This window comes from Lepisosteus platostomus, chromosome 26 (genome assembly GCF_059453375.1).
Source record: "Lepisosteus platostomus isolate fLepPlt1 chromosome 26, fLepPlt1.hap1, whole genome shotgun sequence".
Lineage (NCBI taxonomy): Eukaryota > Metazoa > Chordata > Actinopteri > Semionotiformes > Lepisosteidae > Lepisosteus > Lepisosteus platostomus.
Window position 1 is genome coordinate 10775293 of NC_142636.1, and position 19075 is coordinate 10794367.

The 19075-nt window shown below is 56.0% G+C and overlaps 1 protein-coding gene across 1 annotated transcript; it reads left to right on the plus strand.

The window, feature by feature from the left end:
* The first annotated feature begins 700 nt into the window (after window positions 1-700).
* Window positions 701-19056, plus strand: LOC148640088 (nuclear pore membrane glycoprotein 210-like). The gene is made up of 40 exons (XM_088621158.1): window positions 701-1279; window positions 2318-2463; window positions 2930-3061; window positions 3154-3247; window positions 4112-4262; window positions 5199-5331; window positions 5558-5689; window positions 5983-6051; window positions 6146-6252; window positions 6334-6474; window positions 6600-6737; window positions 6923-7078; window positions 7597-7876; window positions 8064-8209; window positions 8345-8557; window positions 8660-8884; window positions 9032-9224; window positions 9482-9579; window positions 10590-10694; window positions 10779-10880; window positions 10966-11094; window positions 11389-11516; window positions 11885-12017; window positions 12930-12992; window positions 13089-13268; window positions 13363-13443; window positions 13960-14091; window positions 14174-14317; window positions 14404-14489; window positions 14893-15067; window positions 15147-15322; window positions 15495-15715; window positions 16039-16175; window positions 16521-16647; window positions 16965-17114; window positions 17376-17635; window positions 17734-17926; window positions 18146-18262; window positions 18345-18419; window positions 18888-19056. Exons 1-40 carry the CDS (start codon window positions 1113-1115, stop codon window positions 18983-18985), a joined length of 5733 nt encoding a protein of 1910 aa, XP_088477284.1. The 5' UTR covers window positions 701-1112; the 3' UTR covers window positions 18986-19056.
* The last annotated feature ends 19 nt before the right edge of the window (window positions 19057-19075 follow it).

Below are 19075 nucleotides of genomic sequence, written 5' to 3' on the forward strand. Positions count from 1 at the left end.
CGGGACTCCCGCGTTTCTCTGCAGCGACCCAGCCCGGTGAGCCAAAGAGAGATCTTTCTACAGCCCAGTAGCTGTAGTCCTGCTATCACAGGGAAGGGCGGTGACGTCACCCGCTCTGGTACGCCGGCTCTTACACAGTGCCTGTCGGCCGTAAGCGTTACAATATCAAAAGTGAGCTTCTCTACTGAAGAGCAACTGTGTAGTCATGTTGCCACAGAATTCCTCTACCAAGGAGCAACTTTATACTTATGTTGCCACTTTGTAATCTGGGCTACTTGTTTTGCATTTTTAATTCACGTTTTTTAATAAGAATAATAAACAGTACATGCACAACACAGCACTATGCTTGGCTGCGATGTACCTCATACTTTCAAGAAACACTTAAATACGGAAGTCACTGAAAGCCTTTTGTCCAGATCACCGCGAAACAAGAACGAAAACCGTCGCGCGAAGGCCCCTTCGGCGCGTGCACGGCAACCGCCATATCAGTTTTTTTGGAAACCACCAAGTTCGGAAAGAGAGGGGCGTGCCCGTTGAAATGTGTTTATTTTTAATGAAATGGCTTTTCCGTTTAAAGGCACAATGTATTGTATGATATAGTAATAAACTCAGGGGTTCGGTTTTATAGTACATTGAGTCGTCGCCCCCCTTTACGGGCTTTGGGACTACCCTCTCCCCCGACGCCTTGGTCTCTCCCAGCACCGGAAGCGGCCTTTCGTAAAGTTCGTTATTTTAAACAACTTAATTTGAATTAATTTAAATCCGCTCGTTTCCAGTTAATTGTTCAGCATAGTGGGTTGAGGTGTAAATTTTAAAACACATTCAAACCGCCAGACTTATTCGACCAATCTGCAGTTGTAAATATTTACTGTCCTTAACGTTTCTTTTCTAAATAGATTGTCCAACGTTGGAGTTAAATGTCAATATTTTTAATATTTGACCGGCGGTGTGCACTTTTCTTGGCTTTATAGCGTTAAATATTCACGAGTCAACGATCTTGAATTAGCAGATCAATGCGTTTCATTTTTCGTTCGCGTTTGACGCGGAGTTCGTAGTAAAATGGCGGGTTTTGATTTTCTCGCGGCGGAGCAGTAGCCTGTATTTAAAGAGCGATGTTCTCGCCGTGCCTGTGGGCAGTGTTACTATTACCGCTTCTCTCCCTGAACCTGATCTGCCCGGCGGGGGCGGCGAGGCTGAGCGCCCCCAAACTTCTGCTGCCCTGTTCGGGGTCGGCCAGGGTCAGCCTCCCCCTGCAGGCGGAGGAGGGCTGCTACACATGGTAAGATCACCGGATAATCATCCCGTCGGTGTCAGCCTGACATCCCAGTAGCGGCTCCTTGAATCTCAAGGGTGACATAGGAGGTGTCAGCCGCCTGGGGGCACACTGTTAGGTGACATAATAAGAATATAGCACTTTTCGGGACACTCCACTCAAAGTGCTTTAATGGGGATCCCCTCCACCAGCTCCAGTGTGCAGCCCCACCTGGATGATGTGACAGGAGCCATAGTGCACCAGTACTCTCCCCACACACCAGCTCTCAGTGGGGAGGAGAGCAGGGATGAAGCCAGTTCAGAGAGGGGGATTATTAGGAGGCCATGACTGGTAAATACCAGGGGGAAATCTGGCCAGGAAACTGGGGTAACACCCCTACTCTTTTTGGGGAAACACCCTGGGATTTTTAATGACCACAGAGAGTCAGGACCTTGGTTTTATGTCTCATCTGATGGACGACACCTTTTTTACAGTATGGTCTCCCCATCATTGTACTGGGGCATTAACTGGGGCCCCACTAACACCTCTTCCAGCAGCAGGCTTAGCTTTCCCAGGAGTCTCCCCTCCAGGTACTGGCCAGTCTCACACCTGCTGAGTGTCAGTGGGGCTGCCAGCTGGGAGCTGCAGGGTGATGTAGCTGCTGGTTAATCAGAGTAGCTAATACCTCCTAGAGCACCCTTAAATGCCCCCAATTCATCCTTATACACTCCATTACAGGCCCAGTCAAACCCTGGCCTTTCCCGGGCTGTGTCGGACAGTCCTGTGCTGTGTATGTCACAGGGACGGAGGGAGCCCCCTTCAGGATGAGGTGTGTCAGTGCAGGGGGACGCAGGCCTGGACCGTGGGCTGCAGGGTGATATAGCTGCTGCCTGTAGCAGGTGTATATCTGCAGTAGCACTGTTGAGGAGAACAGAGACAGGGAAGCAGAGTAGAGGAGTGTCCAGGCTCTCTGGGGCTTCAGCCATATTCCTGAGCAGGGCTAAGTGAACTACGTTCATTACATTCATGGCACACAATTACAGCGATGGTGCTGTTCCCTGCCAGGGTCACTTCAAGGCCAGAGGTAGTGGGTGTGCAGCCCCTCCATCAGCCCTCTCTCGCCGGCGCGGACTGCTCCCAGAGTGCTTTGGTGTCCGCTCTGTCTGCCCAGCCGCTCCGTCAGGCCAGCGTGGTGGAGGCCCGGGAGTCCGGTAACACTCCTCTTGCTTCAGAGTGTCGCTCCAGCATTGTGAAACAAACAGAGACACGAAGAAAACCTTCATCTGTATCTTCACATGAACACTCCGTCATCGTCATCAGAGCTGGAGAGTCACTGTACAGACACTCAGTCCAGCTCATCTGTATCTTCACATGAACACTCCTTCATCATCATCAGAGCTGGAGAGTCACTGTACAGACACTCAGTCCAGCTCCTCTGTATCTTCACATGAACAATCCTTCATCATCATCAGAGCTGTAGAGTCACTGTACAGACACTCAGTCCAGCTCCTCTGTATCTTCACATGAACACTCCTTCATCATCATCAGAGCTGGAGAGTCACTGTAAAGACACTCAGTCCAGCTCCTCTGTATCTTCATATTAACACTCCTTCATCATCATCAGAGCTGTAGAGTCACTGTAAAGACACTCAGTCTTGCTGTGTTTGTGTCTGGCAGTGACAGGCCGTGTGCTGCGCTGTGATGTCACTGTGGACAGTATCACCCGGATCAGGATCGTCACGACAACACGGCAGCTGTACACGGAGGACCCGCCCGTCCAGCTGTCTGTCACGGCAGAGGACTGCGAAGGTGCTCCGGCGCGCAGTCTGCCTGCAGTCACAGCCCAGCCCAGTCACAGACACCCATTAACCCCTCTCCCACCCCTGCTGCTCCTCTCTCAGGGAACACGTTCAGCACCCTGGCCGGCCTGCGTTTCCACTGGTCTGTGCTGGCGGACTCGGACACACAGGGGCCGAGCACAGCAGAGAGAGTCCGGTGAGGAAGAACACTGCTGAGCCACTGGCCACTGACTGACCAGCAGCGGGCTGGGAGGCTGACTCACAGTGTTGTCTCTGTGCTGTTGGACAGTGAAGTCTCTGTGTGTCTCTCTGTGACAGTGGAGTTTCTGTGTGTCTCTGTGACAGTGTTGTCTCTGTGCGTCTCTCTGTGACAGTGTTGTCTCTGTGCTGTTGTACAGTGTTGTCTCTGTGCGTCTCTCTGTGACAGTGGAGTCTTTCTGCTGTTGTACAGTGTTGTCTCTGTGTGTCTCTCTGTGACAGTGTTGTCTCTGTGTGTCTCTCTGTGAGAGTGTTGTCTCTGTGCTGTTGTACAGTGTTGTCTCTGTGCGTCTCTCTGTGACAGTGGTGTCTCTCTGCTGTTGTCCAGTGTTGTCTCTGTGCGTCTCTCTGTGACAGTGGTGTCTCTCTGCTGTTGTACAGTGTTGTCTCTGTGTGTCTCTCTGTGACAGTGTTGTCTCTGTGCTGTTGTACAGTGTTGTCTCTGTGTGTCTCTCTGTGACAGTGTTGTCTCTGTGCTGTTGTACAGTGTTGTCTCTGTGCTGTTGTACAGTGTTGTCTCTGTGTGTCTCTCTGTGACAGTGTTGTCTCTGTGCTGTTGTACAGTGTTGTCTCTGTGCTGTTGTACAGTGTTGTCTCTGTGTCTCTCTCTGTGACAGTGGTGTCTCTCTGCTGTTGTCCAGTGTTGTCTCTGTGCGTCTCTCTGTGACAGTGGTGTCTCTGTGCTGTTGTACAGTGTTGTCTCTGTGTGTCTCTCTGTGACAGTGTTGTCTCTGTGCTGTTGTACAGTGGAGTCTCTGTGTCTCTCTCTGTGACAGTGGTGTCTCTCTGCTGTTGTGAGCAGGTTGGTGCGCTTCACAGAGGCAGGGTATTCCGCCCCAGAGCACATCTCTGCCCTGGAGAGGGAGGGGCTGTGGGGAGAGCATGTTCTCGTGGCTGGAGTCCGTAGTGGAGCAGCGTGGGTTCGAGTTTCTCTGAGCCATCCTGAGTACAAGGTCATTCCTGCATACCACATAATATACTAAATTACACCCCAGTAGAACACAGTACAGTACAGAACAGTACAGAGTCACCCCACTAGAACACAGAACAGTACAGGACTACAGAGTCACCCCAGTAGAACACAGAACAGTACAGTACAGAACAGAACAGTACAGGACTACAGAGTCACCCCAGTAGAACACAGAACAGTACAGTACAGAACAGAACAGTACAGGACTACAGAGTCACCCCAGTAGAACACAGAACAGTACAGTACAGAACAGTACAGGACTACAGAGTCACCCCAGTAGAACACAGAACAGTACAGTACAGTACAGAACAGTACAGGACTACAGAGTCACCCCAGTAGAACACAGAACAGTACAGTACAGAACAGTACAGGACTACAGAATCACCCCAGTAGAACACAGTACAGTACAGAACAGTACAGGACTACAGAGTCACCCCAGTAGAACACAGAACAGTACAGTACAGAACAGTACAGGACTACAGAATCACCCCAGTAGAACACAGTACAGTACAGAACAGTACAGGACTACAGAATCACCCCAGTAGAACACAGTACAGTACAGAACAGTACAGGACTACAGAATCACCCCAGTAGAACACAGTACAGTACAGAACAGTACAGGACTACAGAGTCACCCCAGTAGAACACAGAACAGTACAGAACAGTACAGAACAGTACAGGACTACAGAGTCACCCCAGTAGAACACAGAACAGTACAGAACAGTACAGAACAGTACAGGACTACAGAGTCACCCCAGTAGAACACAGTACAGTACAGTACAGTACAGAACAGTACAGGCCTGTAGAACACAGTACAAGACTACAGAGTACACAATATAGTGCAATACAATTGAGTCTTAGACAGAAGCAGAGTGGAGTGAAGTAAAGCACAGTGAAATCGTGGTGACTGTGTGTGCAGGAGGTGCCCGCGGACAGCGTGGGGCTGCTGGTCCTGGACAGAGTGTTCCTCAGCCCCAGCCAGGACGTCTACCTGCTGCTGGGCTCTGCGCTGAGGTTCCGGGTCTGGAGGCGCCTGCAGGGCAGGGACCGGGGTACGAGAAAGACACATGACCTTTAATTGTTCATGCGTTTCCTTTTATCCTTCCTGGCTTTACTGTGACATGCCTGTTTACTTTGCGATGCCTGTCAGGCATGGCGTGTGGTAGGTTAGGCAGGTGTTCAGGTGTGACAGTGATAGTTTTCACAATGATGTAGACCATTCTGACTGTGCTCTTTGTGCTCTGGAGTTCTGATACCCCTCTCTCTCTCGTGTCCCAGATGTACCCTTATCCTCAGAGGGGTACGAGCTGGTCCTGCAGGCCCAGGAGGGAGTGGTGAGGCTGGATCAGGAGACTGCAACAGTGACTGCACTGCAGCTGGGCCACACAGCCCTCTCTCTGACACACTCCAGTATCCTTCACTCAACCGCTGTACCTGTGCCAGTACCCCACCTGTACCTGTACCTCTACCCCTCCTGTACCTGTATCTCTCCTGTGTTTGTATCCTAGATCCGCCTGTGTCCTACCTGTACCTCTACCCCTCCTGTACCTGTATCTCTCCTGTGTTTGTATCCTAGATCCGCCTGTGTCCTACCTGTACCTCTACCTCTCCTGTGTATTTTATATAGGCAGTAGGACATGTTAGTGTGTGAACAGAGGTTTGCCTTGTGTGTGTGGTGATTTTCCTCAGTGCTCTGTGGCCAGACATCCACATGCAGGCTGCCTCTCAGCTCCCAAGCTGCAGTATCTCTGTGGTGGAGCCGCACTATCTGAGTGAGTGCTGTGGTTTCTAGCGCCCCTGAGTCAGCCGCTGTCCTGTGTGTGCCAGTCGCCACCTGTCTGGATCTGACCGTCCTTGTGTCCCCAGCCCTGAGCGTGGAGCCCGAGGAAAGGTGGGCTCTGCAGACTGGCCGAGTCTACCAGATCACCGTGGGCGTCCACGACCGCGCCTCCCACGCTGCTCAGCTGTCCGAGGTACACCTGTCTCCCGACCGCCTGTCCCCTGGTGCCTTCACTGGCCTGACGCCCCCCCGGTCCGGCCTGTGTGTGTTCCAGAACGTGAGGATCGCAGTGGAGCTGTCGGAGCTGCACTTCGAGACGCTGCTGTCCTCCCCCAACGGCTCCTACCACGTGGTGCAGACGCTGCGCCCGGGACGAGCCCTCGTCAGAGCCGCGCTGGGATCCATAACGACCGAGGTACAGTGCGAGAGGGCGACCCGTGCGGAGTCGCAAGGTGATTGATGTGCAAACCCCTGAAGAGAGCTTTTTCCAGCCCTAACCATGCCTTACCCTCACCCCCCCCCCCATCTCCTGAACTCTAGAATGGTATGGTCCTGCCTCTGAGTCCTCCAATCAGCCACCAGCAGGAAGTGGAGATCTACAGCCCCATTGTCCTCATGCCCAGCGTTGTCGCGTTGCCCTGGCACCCGGGAGACGGGCTGTACCACTACAAGATACAGGTGACAACCGGACAGTGCAGCTCCCTCTCGTAACCATGTTGTGTAGAGACGCTCATCTTCCATAGTAATCCCACTGCTAGGGACCCTTGAGTCTCCAATGATCCTGCGCTCTCACATACTGCTCTGTAGTGCTGTGTCGGTTACCCTGCTGTTGTTGTGCTCCCTGTGTTGCGTTGTTGTTGCAGGTTGAAGGGGGCAGTGGGAACTTCAGCTGGGCGTCCTCTAATCAAAGCGTCGCCATGGTGACGGTGAACGGGACAGTGGTGACTGGTTCAGTTCTGGGCGTCAGCATCGTTGAGGCTAGAGACCAACAGAACCCCTCCCACTGCGGACTAGCCAGGGTGAGACACCGCTGCACACTGAGACAGACAGGCCTGTGCCTGACAACTTACAGGTCAGCTTCATGTGTTAAAGTCCAGTCTGTTGCACCAGGAGGACAGCTGGTCCAGTGGTGAAGGTCCAGTCTGTTACACCAGGGGGACAGCTGGTCCAGTGGTTAAGACACAAGGCTGTTACACCATGAGGACAGCTGGTCCACTGGTTAAGACACAAGGCTGTTACACTGTTACACCAGGAGGACAGCCGGTCCAGTGGTTAAGACACAGGGCTGTTACACCAGGGGGACAGCCAGTCCAGCGGTTAACACACAGGGCTGTTACACCAAGAGGACAGCTGGTCCAGTGGTTAAGGCACAGGGCTGGTACACCATGGGGACAGCTGGTCCAGTGGTTAAGACACAGGGCTGTTACACCAGGAGGACAGCTGGTCCAGTTGTGAAGGTCCAGTCTGTTAAACCAGGAGGACAGCCTTGTCTGCGCCCGATAGCCAGTGTTGTCTCCTTCCCACAATGTGTCTGCAGGTGTTGGTGCTGAGGCCTGTGAAGATGCAGCTGTTGCCCCAGCAGGGAGACTGTGAAGTGGGGGGGTCAGTGGACCTGCCTCTGGCTGTGTGGGGGCTCCCTGACCTCCCTGAGGCCCCACATCTGCAGACACCCCCTCAGCTGCCTCGGGACTCCCTCAGCACCAAGCCCTCGCCCCAAGATCCCCTGAACGCACAGACGCCCCAGCTGCTGACGGATTGCTCCCTGCTGCCCCTGGACACCCACCCCGACCGCCTGGGGGTCTTTGAGGCTGTGCCAGGTAACCCCAGCCCCTGGTCCTGCCTCTTCCCGACAGGGGGGGTGGGCTGTGCTCCGTGCGTGAGGGGCCCCCGGCTCTCGGGCGATGGGAGAGAGGGGTGTCTCCTCTGAAACCTCTTGCTAGGAGCCCAGACTGAGCGCGCCAGCCGTGTTCGCCACCCTGTCTGTGCCATCTTGTATCCCGGCAGGCCAGCTCGGCCCCGGACCGGGGTCCTGCAGCGGAGTCCGGCTGGAGGCGGTCGGACCGGGTCACACACAGCTGACCATCGGGATGGCCACAGACCGGCACTACATCACTGCCACGGCGACTCTCGCCGCCTACAGGCCCCTGCGGGTATCACAGCAGCCTCTTCTCTTTATGGGCCGGGGGAAACATGACAGTCGTGTGCCTGATGCTTTCAGATTTGAAAAGGTGTTCAGGCTCTTGCTGTACAGCTGGCAGAACCCATCCTGAGTTTCTGCGTCCCAGGCGCTGCTGTCGGACGTCCTGCTGGCGAACGGAGCGGCCCGAGACCTGCTGTTCGACGGCGGGCCGCAGCCCTGGGTTCTGGAGCCCGACCGCTTCTTCAGTGACCTGCTGGCTGAGCCCGGCGGGGGGGCCCAGATCGCCGCGCTGCGCCCGCCCCAGCTGCACCGGAACCAGCACGCCTACCGGGTCACCTGCACTGCGCTGGGGGAGCAGGTAGCCCGGCCGGCACCGCTGGCCCAAGCCACGCGGCGGTGTGATCCTCAGCTGACGGTGCCGCGCCGTGACCCTGCTGCTCTGCTCTGGCTCTGTCCCCAGTGGCTGGTGTTCCGGAGCGGGAACGTCCCCGGGCCTCTGAACCCCCGGCCCAGCGCAGAGGAAGTGCGGGTCAGGGTGGGGTGCGCCCTGCCGGCCAGGCTGTCCCTGACCCCCGTCTCCACCCTCTCCGCCTCCACCCCCGTCTCTCCGCCGCCACCGCCCCCCTCTGCTGCATCCCCGCCGGCCCCCTCGCCCTGCCCCCAGCCCCTGTACCGCGGCAGCACGGTGAGTAGTCTTGTGTTGGCGGACGGCTCAGAGCCCTCTTCCGGCCCAGTTCGAGACCCAGGAGCCCTGCGCGCCACGCCGGCCCTGGGCTATCCCACGTGCCCCCGATCCTCTGTGCCCGACTGACCCCTGCCCTCTGTGTGCCAGGCGGCCGTGCCCAGCTCCAGAGACACCGTGCTGGAACTGGCAGCCTTCGACCAGCAGGGGGCCCAGTTCGACAACTTCACTGCGGAGGCGGTGCGCTGGCACTCCTCCAACCCCTCCCTGCTGTCCGTCGCCCAGGACACGCCCATGAGCCTGCAGGACAGACAGACGGGCTCTGGGCACGCCAAGCTGCACGGTCAGTCCTCCGCAGGCTTAGCTGTGACTGTGGTGATGATGGCAGGAGGAAGAGGAAGGGCAGTGCTGATCACACTGCCGCCAACAGTTGTCAACATGACAATTTCACTGGATCGTAGCTTGATCAGATACTACCTCGAAGAATAATTCTGATGTTGTGCATCTACATCTCGTCTCTCAGAGATCCCCAAAGACCAGGTACTGTAATGTTCAGTGTGAGTGGGAGTCTGATCCTCCTGTTGGTGGTGTTGACCTCAGGGCGTCAGATCCTGCATGCCCACAGTCAGACTGGCACAGTCACCATCACCGCCAGCCTTGCTGAGCACCACGATTCTGCCAATCCGGTCAGCATACAGGTCAGGACCTCTCCATTCCCTTCCTTTTCTTATAGTAGTAACCGTAACAACTACAATAATACTTATCAGCTTTATTGTATGCAGTGCGTTTAAAACTGTATGTTTTATACAGCTTCTCCAAGCGCTTTACAGAGAGAGAAAGAATAAATACACAGTGAGAGGAGATAGCAGAATGAAACAGTTATTGTGAGGGTTTGGAATACAGCAGGAAAGCAAAGGGAAAGACACAGAAACCAGCTAAACTCAAGCCCCTCTAAAGAAGGAGGTTTTCAGTCCAGACTTGAAACAACTCGGGGAAAGTGACTCCGTGATAGCCATAAGAACGGGCTTGGTGGAGAAACAGGAGAACAGAATTAGACGAACCAGTAGGTGAGCATGAAGATTTAGAAGACAACAAGAAACGTGATAGGAAGCCAGTGCAGGGACTCCGGGACAGGGGTAATGTGATCGCTAGGCCTGGTCAGGATTCTGGCTGCCGAATTCTGCACATACTGTAGTTTGTTCAGTGTGTATTTAGATATCCAAGTGAGTAGGGCATTACAGTTTTTACACTGTTCTTAGTTTTCTGTTTTATGATTTAGCTTTAAAGCAGCCCCAGTCTCACTGTGATCTGTGTCAGTGTTACAGGTAGAGACACATCCCTTATAGAGTCAAGATATTAATCTCACTGCCAGTCTGGGACAGACAGAGAGCTGTAAAGGAGCCCCAGTCTCACTGTGATCTGTGTCAGTGTTACAGGTAGAGACACAGCCCTTATAGAGTCAGGATATTCATCTCACTGCCAGTCTGGGACAGACAGAGAGCTGTAAAGGAGCCCCAGTCTCACTGTGATCTGTGTCTCTGTTACAGGTAGAGACACAGCCCTTATAGAGTCAGGATATTAATCTCACTGCCAGTCTGGGACAGACAGAGAGCTGTAAAGGAGCCATAGCGAACAGGTGTAGACACTGATAGGACAATGTGTTTGTGTCACTGAAGATGTGACAGTATGGCGTGCTCCTCTTCTGCAGGGTGTCTCTCTGCCTGCACTCTCCGTGTCTGTGGACCTGCGCCTGGTGGAGGATTTTCGCTGGGAGCCAGAGCGCATCACACTATTCAACCACCCTGCGGTGACGGTAGCACACCATTCCTCCTGTTCGTGACACAGACACTCTCTGACTGGCCCAGGGCAGCGTGAGCGTCTCCGTCTGTCTCTGCAGGAGACCCTGTCTCTGGTCAAGGGCTCTGGACACTTCCTGTTCAGGCTGCAGGACAGTGACCTGGCTGACACCGCCTTCCTGGAGCAGCACAGCGCAGTGCAGGTGAGCGTACTCGCAGTCCGTACAGGGGTACAGTTTTCCACGTTACAGTCTAATATAATCACAGTGGTGGTGGTGTTCACCCCAGGTGTCCCCGCTGCGGCCTGGTTCCTCTGCACTGCTGGGCTACGACCTCTGTGTGACCTCTGCTGACCCGGCTGCAGCCTTGCTGACCGTCTCCGACATCTGGGATTTCGAGATGGACTTCATAGACAAAGTCCGACCATCTCAGTGTCTCTCCCTCACTCATTCTTCCATCTGCCTGTTGAACTCTCCTCTTTGAAAGAGGTCTTGAGCTCTTCGGCCCTTTGGCCTCTCTGCTTCACTCTCTCCTCTTCTTTACTCTGTTCTCTCCCTCTGTTCTTCACTCTCTCCTCTCTCCTATACTGTCTCCTCCCTTCCTCTCTCTTTTACTCTCCTCTCTCCCTCTCTTTTTCAGTCTCTCTGTTTATTTGCTTTCTCCCTCTCTCCCTCTCTCCCTCTCTCACACAATCATGTATCTGTCCTGCAGGTGGAGCTTGGGAACAGCGCCCCCCTCAGGGTGCGAGTGCTGGACGCTCTCGGACAGCCTTTCTCCTCCCGGTACCACCTGCTCATGGACCTCCGGGTGCAGATGACCTCTGCCATCGTCTCTGTGCAGTGAGGACACAGCGTTTGTCTGTCTCTGTCTCTCACTGTCTCCCTGTATCTCCCCGTCTCTCTCTCTATCTGTGCCTTTCTCTTGTCTTTAAATTACCATAACGAGTTTCAAAGAAGTCCACTTGCCTCTGTATCTCTGCTGGTCTCTCACTCTCTCTCTCTGTGTCGGTTGTTCTGTTCATGTACTCAGTGAAGAACACTCAGGCTTTCCTCCTGTCCAACTCCAGATCCCCGCCACATTAGAATGGGCACCTGCTCCTCAGCCTGCCTAGATGGTGACCATAGCTGTACTGCTGTGCTTGTGCCTGCTCTGTTATGTGTGTGGTGCTTGTTAGATGTCTGTCAAATCAGTTTGTGCATGTGTTCAGGCAGATTGGCCCGATGGATGGCGTGACGACAGGGTTCCGGGTTCGAGGGGACTCTGTAGGAGAGACCAACCTGCTGCTAACAGCCAGGGACCGGAGTGGAGCAATACTGACCTCCACTCCCAGACCTATAGAGGTGAGAGAGACTCCTGACCTCCACTCACAGACCTATAGAGGTGAGAGAGACTCCTGACCTCCACTCACAGACCTATAGAGGCGAGAGAGACTCCTGACCTCCACTCCCAGACCTATCAGCAGCCATATCACCCTGCAACTCACAACTGGCAACCCACTGAAGCTAAGCAGGTGTGAGCCTGGTCAGTACCTGGATGGGAGACCTCCTGGGAAAAACTAAGGTTGCTGCTGGAAGAGGTGTTAGTGGGGCCAGCAGGGGGCGCTCACCCTGTGGTCCATGTGGGTCCTAATGCCCCAGTATAGTGATGGGGACACTATACTGTAAACAGGCGCCGTCCTTCGGATGAGACGTAAAACCGAGGTCCTGACTCTCTGTGGTCATTAAAAATCCCAGGGCGCTTCTCGAAAAGAGTAGGGGTGTAACCCCGGTGTCCTGGCCGAATTTCCAATTGGCCCTTACCAATCATGGCCTCCTAATAATCCCCTTCTATGAATTGGCTACATTACTCTGCTCTCCTCCCCACTGATAGCTGATGTGTGGTGAGCGTTCTGGCGCACTATGGCTGCCGTCGCATCATCCAGGTGGATGCTGCACATTGGTGGTGGTGGAGGGGAGTCCCCATTACCTGTAAAGCGCTTTGAGGGGAGTGTCCAGAAAAGCGCTATATAAGTGTAAGCAATTATTATTATTATTATTATTACCTATAGAGGCGAGAGAGACTCCTGACCTCCACTCACAGACCTATAGAGGCGAGAGAGACTCCTGACCTCCACTCACAGACCTATAGAGGCGAGAGAGACTCCTGACCTCCACTCACAGACCTATAGAGGCGAGAGAGACTCCTGACCTCCACATTGAGCTGAGTGCAGACTTCTCCATCTCTCCTCTCTTCTTTCCCCTCTGTCTGTGCAGGTTTTCCATCCCTTTAGGCTGCAGCCCAGAAGGATGGCTCTGGCATTTGGCAGCGAGAGACAGGTGTGGTACTGTCCAGTGTCCTCTTCACTGATATTGCTGGTGAAAATCTTGTTCCAATTGATTTCCAATTGTTATGCTGCCTGTTATTATTCTTAGGTGGTGGCAGAGGGGGGGCCTCACCCCCGGTCCAGTGTCACTTTCACTGTGAGTGACAGCCATGTTGCTGTGGTGACGGAGGAGGGGCTTGTGCGTGGTGTTGCCGTGGGGACGGTGCATGTGCATGGTGTGCTTCAGACTGTGCAGCAGGACACTGGAGTTGTAACCATCTTCTCAGAGGTCACTCTCTGTTACTGTCTCTGTCATTTCACTGTTTTACTCTTTCTCTCTGTCCATCTCTGTCTGTCTGTAAGACAATCTCTCTGTCCTCCAGGATGAGGTGGAGGTGGAGGTGTTCAACCTGACATCAGTGAGGGTCCAGGCTCCCCTTGACCGTCTTCCTGTAGGTGCAGAGGTGAGATCCTGTCGCTCTCCTCTCCCGAGCAGGCGTCCTGTCTCTCTCCTCTCCCGAGGAGGCGCGCAGGCGTCCTGTCTCTCTCCTCTCCCGAGGAGGCGAGCAGGCGTCCTGTCTCTCTCGTCTCCCGAGCAGGCGTCCTGTCGCTCTCCTCTCCCGAGCAGGCGTCCTGTCGCTCTCCTCTCCCGCGCAGGCGTCCTGTCTCTCTCCTCTCCCGAGCAGGCACGCAGGCGTCCTGTCTCTCTCCTCTCCCGAGCAGGCGTCCTGTCTCTCTCCTCTCCCGAGCTGGCGCGCAGGCGTCCTGTCTCTCTCCTCTCCCGAGCAGGCGCGCAGGTGTCCTGTCTCTCTCCTCTCCCGAGCAGGCGCGCAGGCGTCTTTTCTCTCTTCTCTCCCGAGCAGGCGTCCTGTCTCTCTCCTCTCCCGAGCAGGCGCGCAGGCGTCCTGTCTCTCTCCTCTCCCGAGCGGGCGTCCTGTCGCTCTCCCCTGCCTATTTCCTGACCAGTCTCTGTCTTATAGATGCCTGTGTATGTGATGGGCGGTAGTAGCTCTCAGACTCCCCTGTCATTTGCGGGAACGGAGGGCAGATGGAGTTTCCAGTGGGTGCTGGACAAGCCGGGCGTGCTGGAGGTGGAGCCACGCCATGCACAGGTCACTGCGCCTCTCCGAGCGGTTCAGTAAAACCTCGTTCTGGCGCCCTGCCTCTGTGTGACTCTGTGCGCTGCTCTCTCAGACAGCGGTCAGAGTCTCACCTGGCCAGCGCTTCTCTGTGCTGGTGCGAGCCGTGTCGGCCGGCTGGGCCAGCCTCAGGGTCACTGCTGTCCTGGTCAGCGCAGCCGGAGAGGAGGCAGAGCTCAGTGACGAGATACGGATCACGGTAGGTGTGTGTTGAACACCGGGCTGGTTTCACCCACACTCGGTTCTGAAGCTCCTCTTGATGATTGGTTCTGTGTGTGTGCGCAGGTGTTTGATGAAGCCCAGCATGTCGCCGGACCCTCCCGAGTCATTCTCATGTCACCCTTCTCCCAGCACAGGCTGCAGACTACACGGTGAGCACCCCAAAGCTGACTAATTCTAATAATAATTATTCCTTGTAATATTAGTGTAATATTATTAGGAGGCCATGATGGGTAGAGGCCAGGGGCAAATCTGGCCAGGACGCTGGGGTAACACCCCAACTCTTTTCGAGAAACACCCTGGGATTTTTAATGAGAGTCAGGATCTCAGTTTTACGTCTCATCTGAAGGACGGCACCTTTTTTACAGCATGGTATCCCCATCACTGTACTGGGGCATTGTTGTACTGAGCTCCAGGTGGGCTGCCAGCTGCAGGGTGATGTAGCTGCTGATTATATACTAGCTAATACCTCTTAGACCACCCTTAAATGCCCCAATGTAGCCTTATACTCCCCTTACAGCACTAATGGACAGTACTGTGCTGTGTACGTCACAGGGACGGAGTGAGCCCCCTTCAGTATGAGGTGTGTCAGTGCAGGGGGGACGCGGGCCTGGTCAGTGTGGACCGCCAGGGCCTCGTGCGGTCAGGCTCAGCCACGGGGTCGGCTGTCCTGGAGATCATCGTCATGGAGCCCTGTGGGGTCAATCAGACCATCCTGCTTATCGTCAAGGTACTGCACCTACGAGCCGGACCGGACAGGCACAGAGCTGAGCTTCGTTCCGGGTGAATCCCTGTTGTCTGTGTTCCAGGTGTCTCCAGTGTGCTTTGTACGGTTGACTGTGGATTTGGGGGTTCACAGTTCAGGGGAGGAGGGGCTCCCAGCGTTCCCCCTGGGCGCGCGCCTCTCTTTCCGGGTGCTGCTGTACGACAGCACGGGGCAGCGCTTCGACGTCCACGATGCTCAGCTGCGGTTCATGCCCAGCAGGTACCCCCTCGGTCTGCCTCACTGCCCCTTCCCTCTCTGCCATCCTGTCTGCTCTCTCTCCCTTGTCCTCTTGTCTCTGCCCGCTCCCTTCTTGAATCCACTGTGCTTCTTTACACCGAGGCTGGCGGGTGTGTGGAACAGGCTGCTCTCGCTCTCCCTGTCTGTCCTGCAGAGACGACCTGATCCAGATCAGTGCGGGCCCGCAGAGCCAGCTGTTCTGGGCACAGCCGGTGTCCCCCGGACTGACCGTGCTGGGGGTGTGTGACCCCCGCAGCCCCGCCCTGTGTGACTACACCCCCCTCCTGGTCCTGCACGCCCTGTCGCCCCCTCCGCACTCGCCTCTGCGCCCCGGACACCTCGTCTGCTTCTCCACCCCGCTGAGAGACAGCCAGGGTACCCCCACCCCTCTCGACTTATCTGTCCTTGCTTTCGCGGTCCTGCTCGTCGTCGTGACTCTGCAGGGCCTGTCCTGTCGTGGGCTGAGTGGCTAATGCAGACCCGTGTGGATCTGGGCACCTGCTGAGGAAGCTGCAGGCCCTCCTGAGGGGTGATCGAGTTCTCTGGTATTACTGGGCTGTTCGTCAGCAGGATACTGTCCACCCACCTGTCTCTGCCGTGCTCAGCATCACCCCTTGTTCCCTTGGTGTACCTCAGTCGTCTCACCCTCGCCCCAACTCTTTCTTTTTCACCTCCCTCCCTCCCCTGCACTCTCGCAGGGCGCCCAGGCTGGTGGGAGGTGTCATCCAATCAGACGCTGCACATCGACCCTGCTACGGGGGCGGCCCTCGCTAAGCATGCTGGGACAGTGGTGGTGTACTACAGACTGGAGGGTGAGCAACAGGCACTGAGAGAGGTGAGAAAGAGGGGGTGGAATGATAGTCCTGAGTTGTGTATATACAGTATAGTGGCGAGTTGTGTATGTGGTGTTCTGTATATAGAGTGGTGAGTTGTGTATGTGGTGTTCTGTACAGTATATAGAGTGGTGAGTTGTGTATGTGGTGTTCTGTATATAGAGTGGTGAGTTGTGTATGTGGTGTTCTGTACAGTATATAGAGTGGCGAGTTGTGTATGTGGTGTTCTGTACAGTATATAGAGTGGTGAGTTGTGTATGTGGTGTTCTGTACAGTATATAGAGTGGCGAGTTGTGTATGTGCTGTTCCGTATATAGAGTGATGTACAGCTGTGTGCTCTGTGACAGGTGACAGTGGTCCCAGCAGCAGTGCCTGTTCTCTCCCTGCCAAAGGACAGATTCCTCACTAACTGGCTGGGAGCCAAGGACTACACTGTCTCTGTCCACCTCACTGGGGCTTCACATACTGACACAGGTCAGACCCTCAGGACCGCACTGTCTCTGTCCACCTCACTGACACAGGTCAGACCCTCAGGACCGCACCGTCTCTGTCCACCTCACTGACACAGGTCAGACCCTCAGGACTGCACTCTCTGTCCACCTCACTGACACAGGTCAGACCCTCAGGACTGCACTCTCTGTCCACCTCACTGACACAGGCCAGACCCTCAGGACCGCACCGTCTCTGTCCACCTCACTGACACAGGCCAGAAGGCCAGACCCCCAGGACCAGTAGCCAGTAGGTGAGCCGACTGGCCAGTGTGTGACAGTGTCCCTGCCTGTTGCCCACAGCGCAGTGCAGTGAGCCCCAGAGGGAGGCGAAAGAGAACGTGCTACAGCCACAGGCAGAGCTGGTGTGCTCCCTCCACTACAGCGCCACCTGTCTGCAGAGCACGCTGCAGTCCGTCTTCACCGCCACTCCGCACTACAGCGCCGACTCCGGTGAGGGCTCTGGCGGGTGTGCTAGGGTACTACGGGCCTTCTCAAGACAGTGCTGTTTGGCTGAATGTCTCTTTAAAACTTCAAGTGATTCTGCTTGGTTTCCCAAAATGTATTGTAGTTGTTGCAGGTAGTGACGGTGAAGCAATTCAAGGTAGATTCTAGGAATAATGACGCCCTCCACAGGGAGAAGGGCTGCTGCTGTCCAGGGTCAGACTGGAGCACAGCAGGGGTCCACACGTCCTGTGCCCCTCTCTCCTGCAGGGCAGTACAGCTGCGTGGTGGCGGTGCAGCCGCACTCGCAGGCCGCGAGGCGAGCCCTGGCCTCAGCCCCGCTCTCCGTCTCCCTCTCCGCTGCCCTGCGGGGGGCCGCTCCCGAGCAAGGGCGAGAGAGAGGGGGGCACGGTGTGTTGCCCTTCCTGCCCGCTTTCTACTGCAACCAGAGCCGGCTGAGCCTGAGCCCCAGCCAGCCGGTCACAGAGCTCCGCGTGCTGGGCACCGACGCAGCGCTGGACTCGCTGAGGGTGAGGCGGCACTGAGGGCGCGGGGGGGGAGCAGGGGGGCAGGAGAAGGGGTGGCACCGCCCACTTGCTTTGCTCTCCTGTCTTTACTGCGTGTCCAGATCCAGTCGGACCACCCGGAGGTGCTGCTGTCTGATCCTGTCCGCTCCGCAGAAGAACCGGCGCTGCTCGTCGTGTCTGTGTACCCCGCGACCCTGGGGCTGCTCCAGCAGGAGGCCACACACAAGCTGACGCTGAGCAGCACCATGACGGGGCAGACGCAGTCGGTCGTCATCGCGATCGAGTCCGAAGCAGGTCAGCGTACGCCCGGCTCTGGGGTTGTGGGCACGGAGTTGACCCAAGGGTCACACACAGCCGTTCCCGGAAAGAAGGTATCGGCTCCCACCCTGTGGTTGGAACTGTGCCAGACTCCCACCACCCTTTGTGTAGTTTCTGCTTGTGTCGTCTGGTTCCCGTCAGTGTGAGCAGTGTCGCCCGAGCGGGGGGCAGCGCTGACGTCCTGTGCTGTTACAGGCAGCCAGCCGCCCCCCTGTGAGGACAGCAGGCCTGCCCCGACGCTGCTGGGCTCCCAGTACCTGCTGCTCTTCAGCGTGTTCGCCGTGCTGGCCCTCACCGCCGGGCTCTACCTAGGTGAGAGCGCCTGGGCCGCTGCCGGACCGCGGCTGGGACACCGCCCCGCCACCCTGCTGACCGCGTGTCTCTGTCTGCGCAGTGTACAGCCTCATGCTGGCTCGAACCCAGACGGTGCCCGTGGTATACGTGCCTACCTCCGCCCACACTTACTCAGGTCAGTCCTTTAAAACTCCTCTCTCGGTCAGTCGGTCAGTCCGAGCGGACAGGCAGGGCTCTCGGTTGGTCAGTCAGTCGGTCTGAGCGGACAGGAAGCTCCCTCGGTCAGTCCGAGCGGACAGGAAGCTCTCTCAGTCAGTCAAGTTGGCCTGAGCGGACAGGAAGCTCCCTCGGTCAGTCCGAGCGGACAGGAAGCTCTCTCGGTCAGTCGGTCGGTCCGAGCGGACAGGAAGCTCTCTCGGTCAGTCGGTCGGTCCGAGCGGACAGGAAGCTCTCTCGGTCAGTCGGTCGGTCCGAGCGGACAGGAAGCTCTCTCGGTCAGTCGGTCGGTCCGAGCGGACAGGAAGCTCTCTCGGTCAGTCGGTCAGTCCGAGCGGACAGGAAGCTCTCTCGGTTGGGGCCTGGTCTGTCGATCAGTCAGCCTGAGCGGATAGAAATGTCTCAGTCAGGGGTCTCTGTACCGCAGGGGACGCTGTCCTGACCAGGAACCCTTACTGGGACAGGTGGACACAGCTGACAGACGGGACGCCCCGCCGACGACACTGGCTGTGGAGCACACGGTGACCCCAGTTACACCCCTCACCCCTAGTGCAGCACACCGGTCACTACAGCTCAATAAAGGCTCGAGCAAGTCAGCTGCAGATGTGGTTCATT

Bases quoted from the DNA above. Each gene is read 5' to 3' on its own strand.
- LOC148640088 (XM_088621158.1), top strand. From the start codon at position 1,113: ATGTTCTCGCCGTGCCTGTGGGCAGTGTTACTATTACCGCTTCTCTCC. The intron at 13,269-13,362 runs GTCACTCTCTGT...TCTGTCCTCCAG, and splicing joins TTGTAACCATCTTCTCAGAG to GATGAGGTGGAGGTGGAGGT. The intron at 16,176-16,520 runs GTGAGAAAGAGG...GCTCTGTGACAG, and splicing joins AGCAACAGGCACTGAGAGAG to GTGACAGTGGTCCCAGCAGC.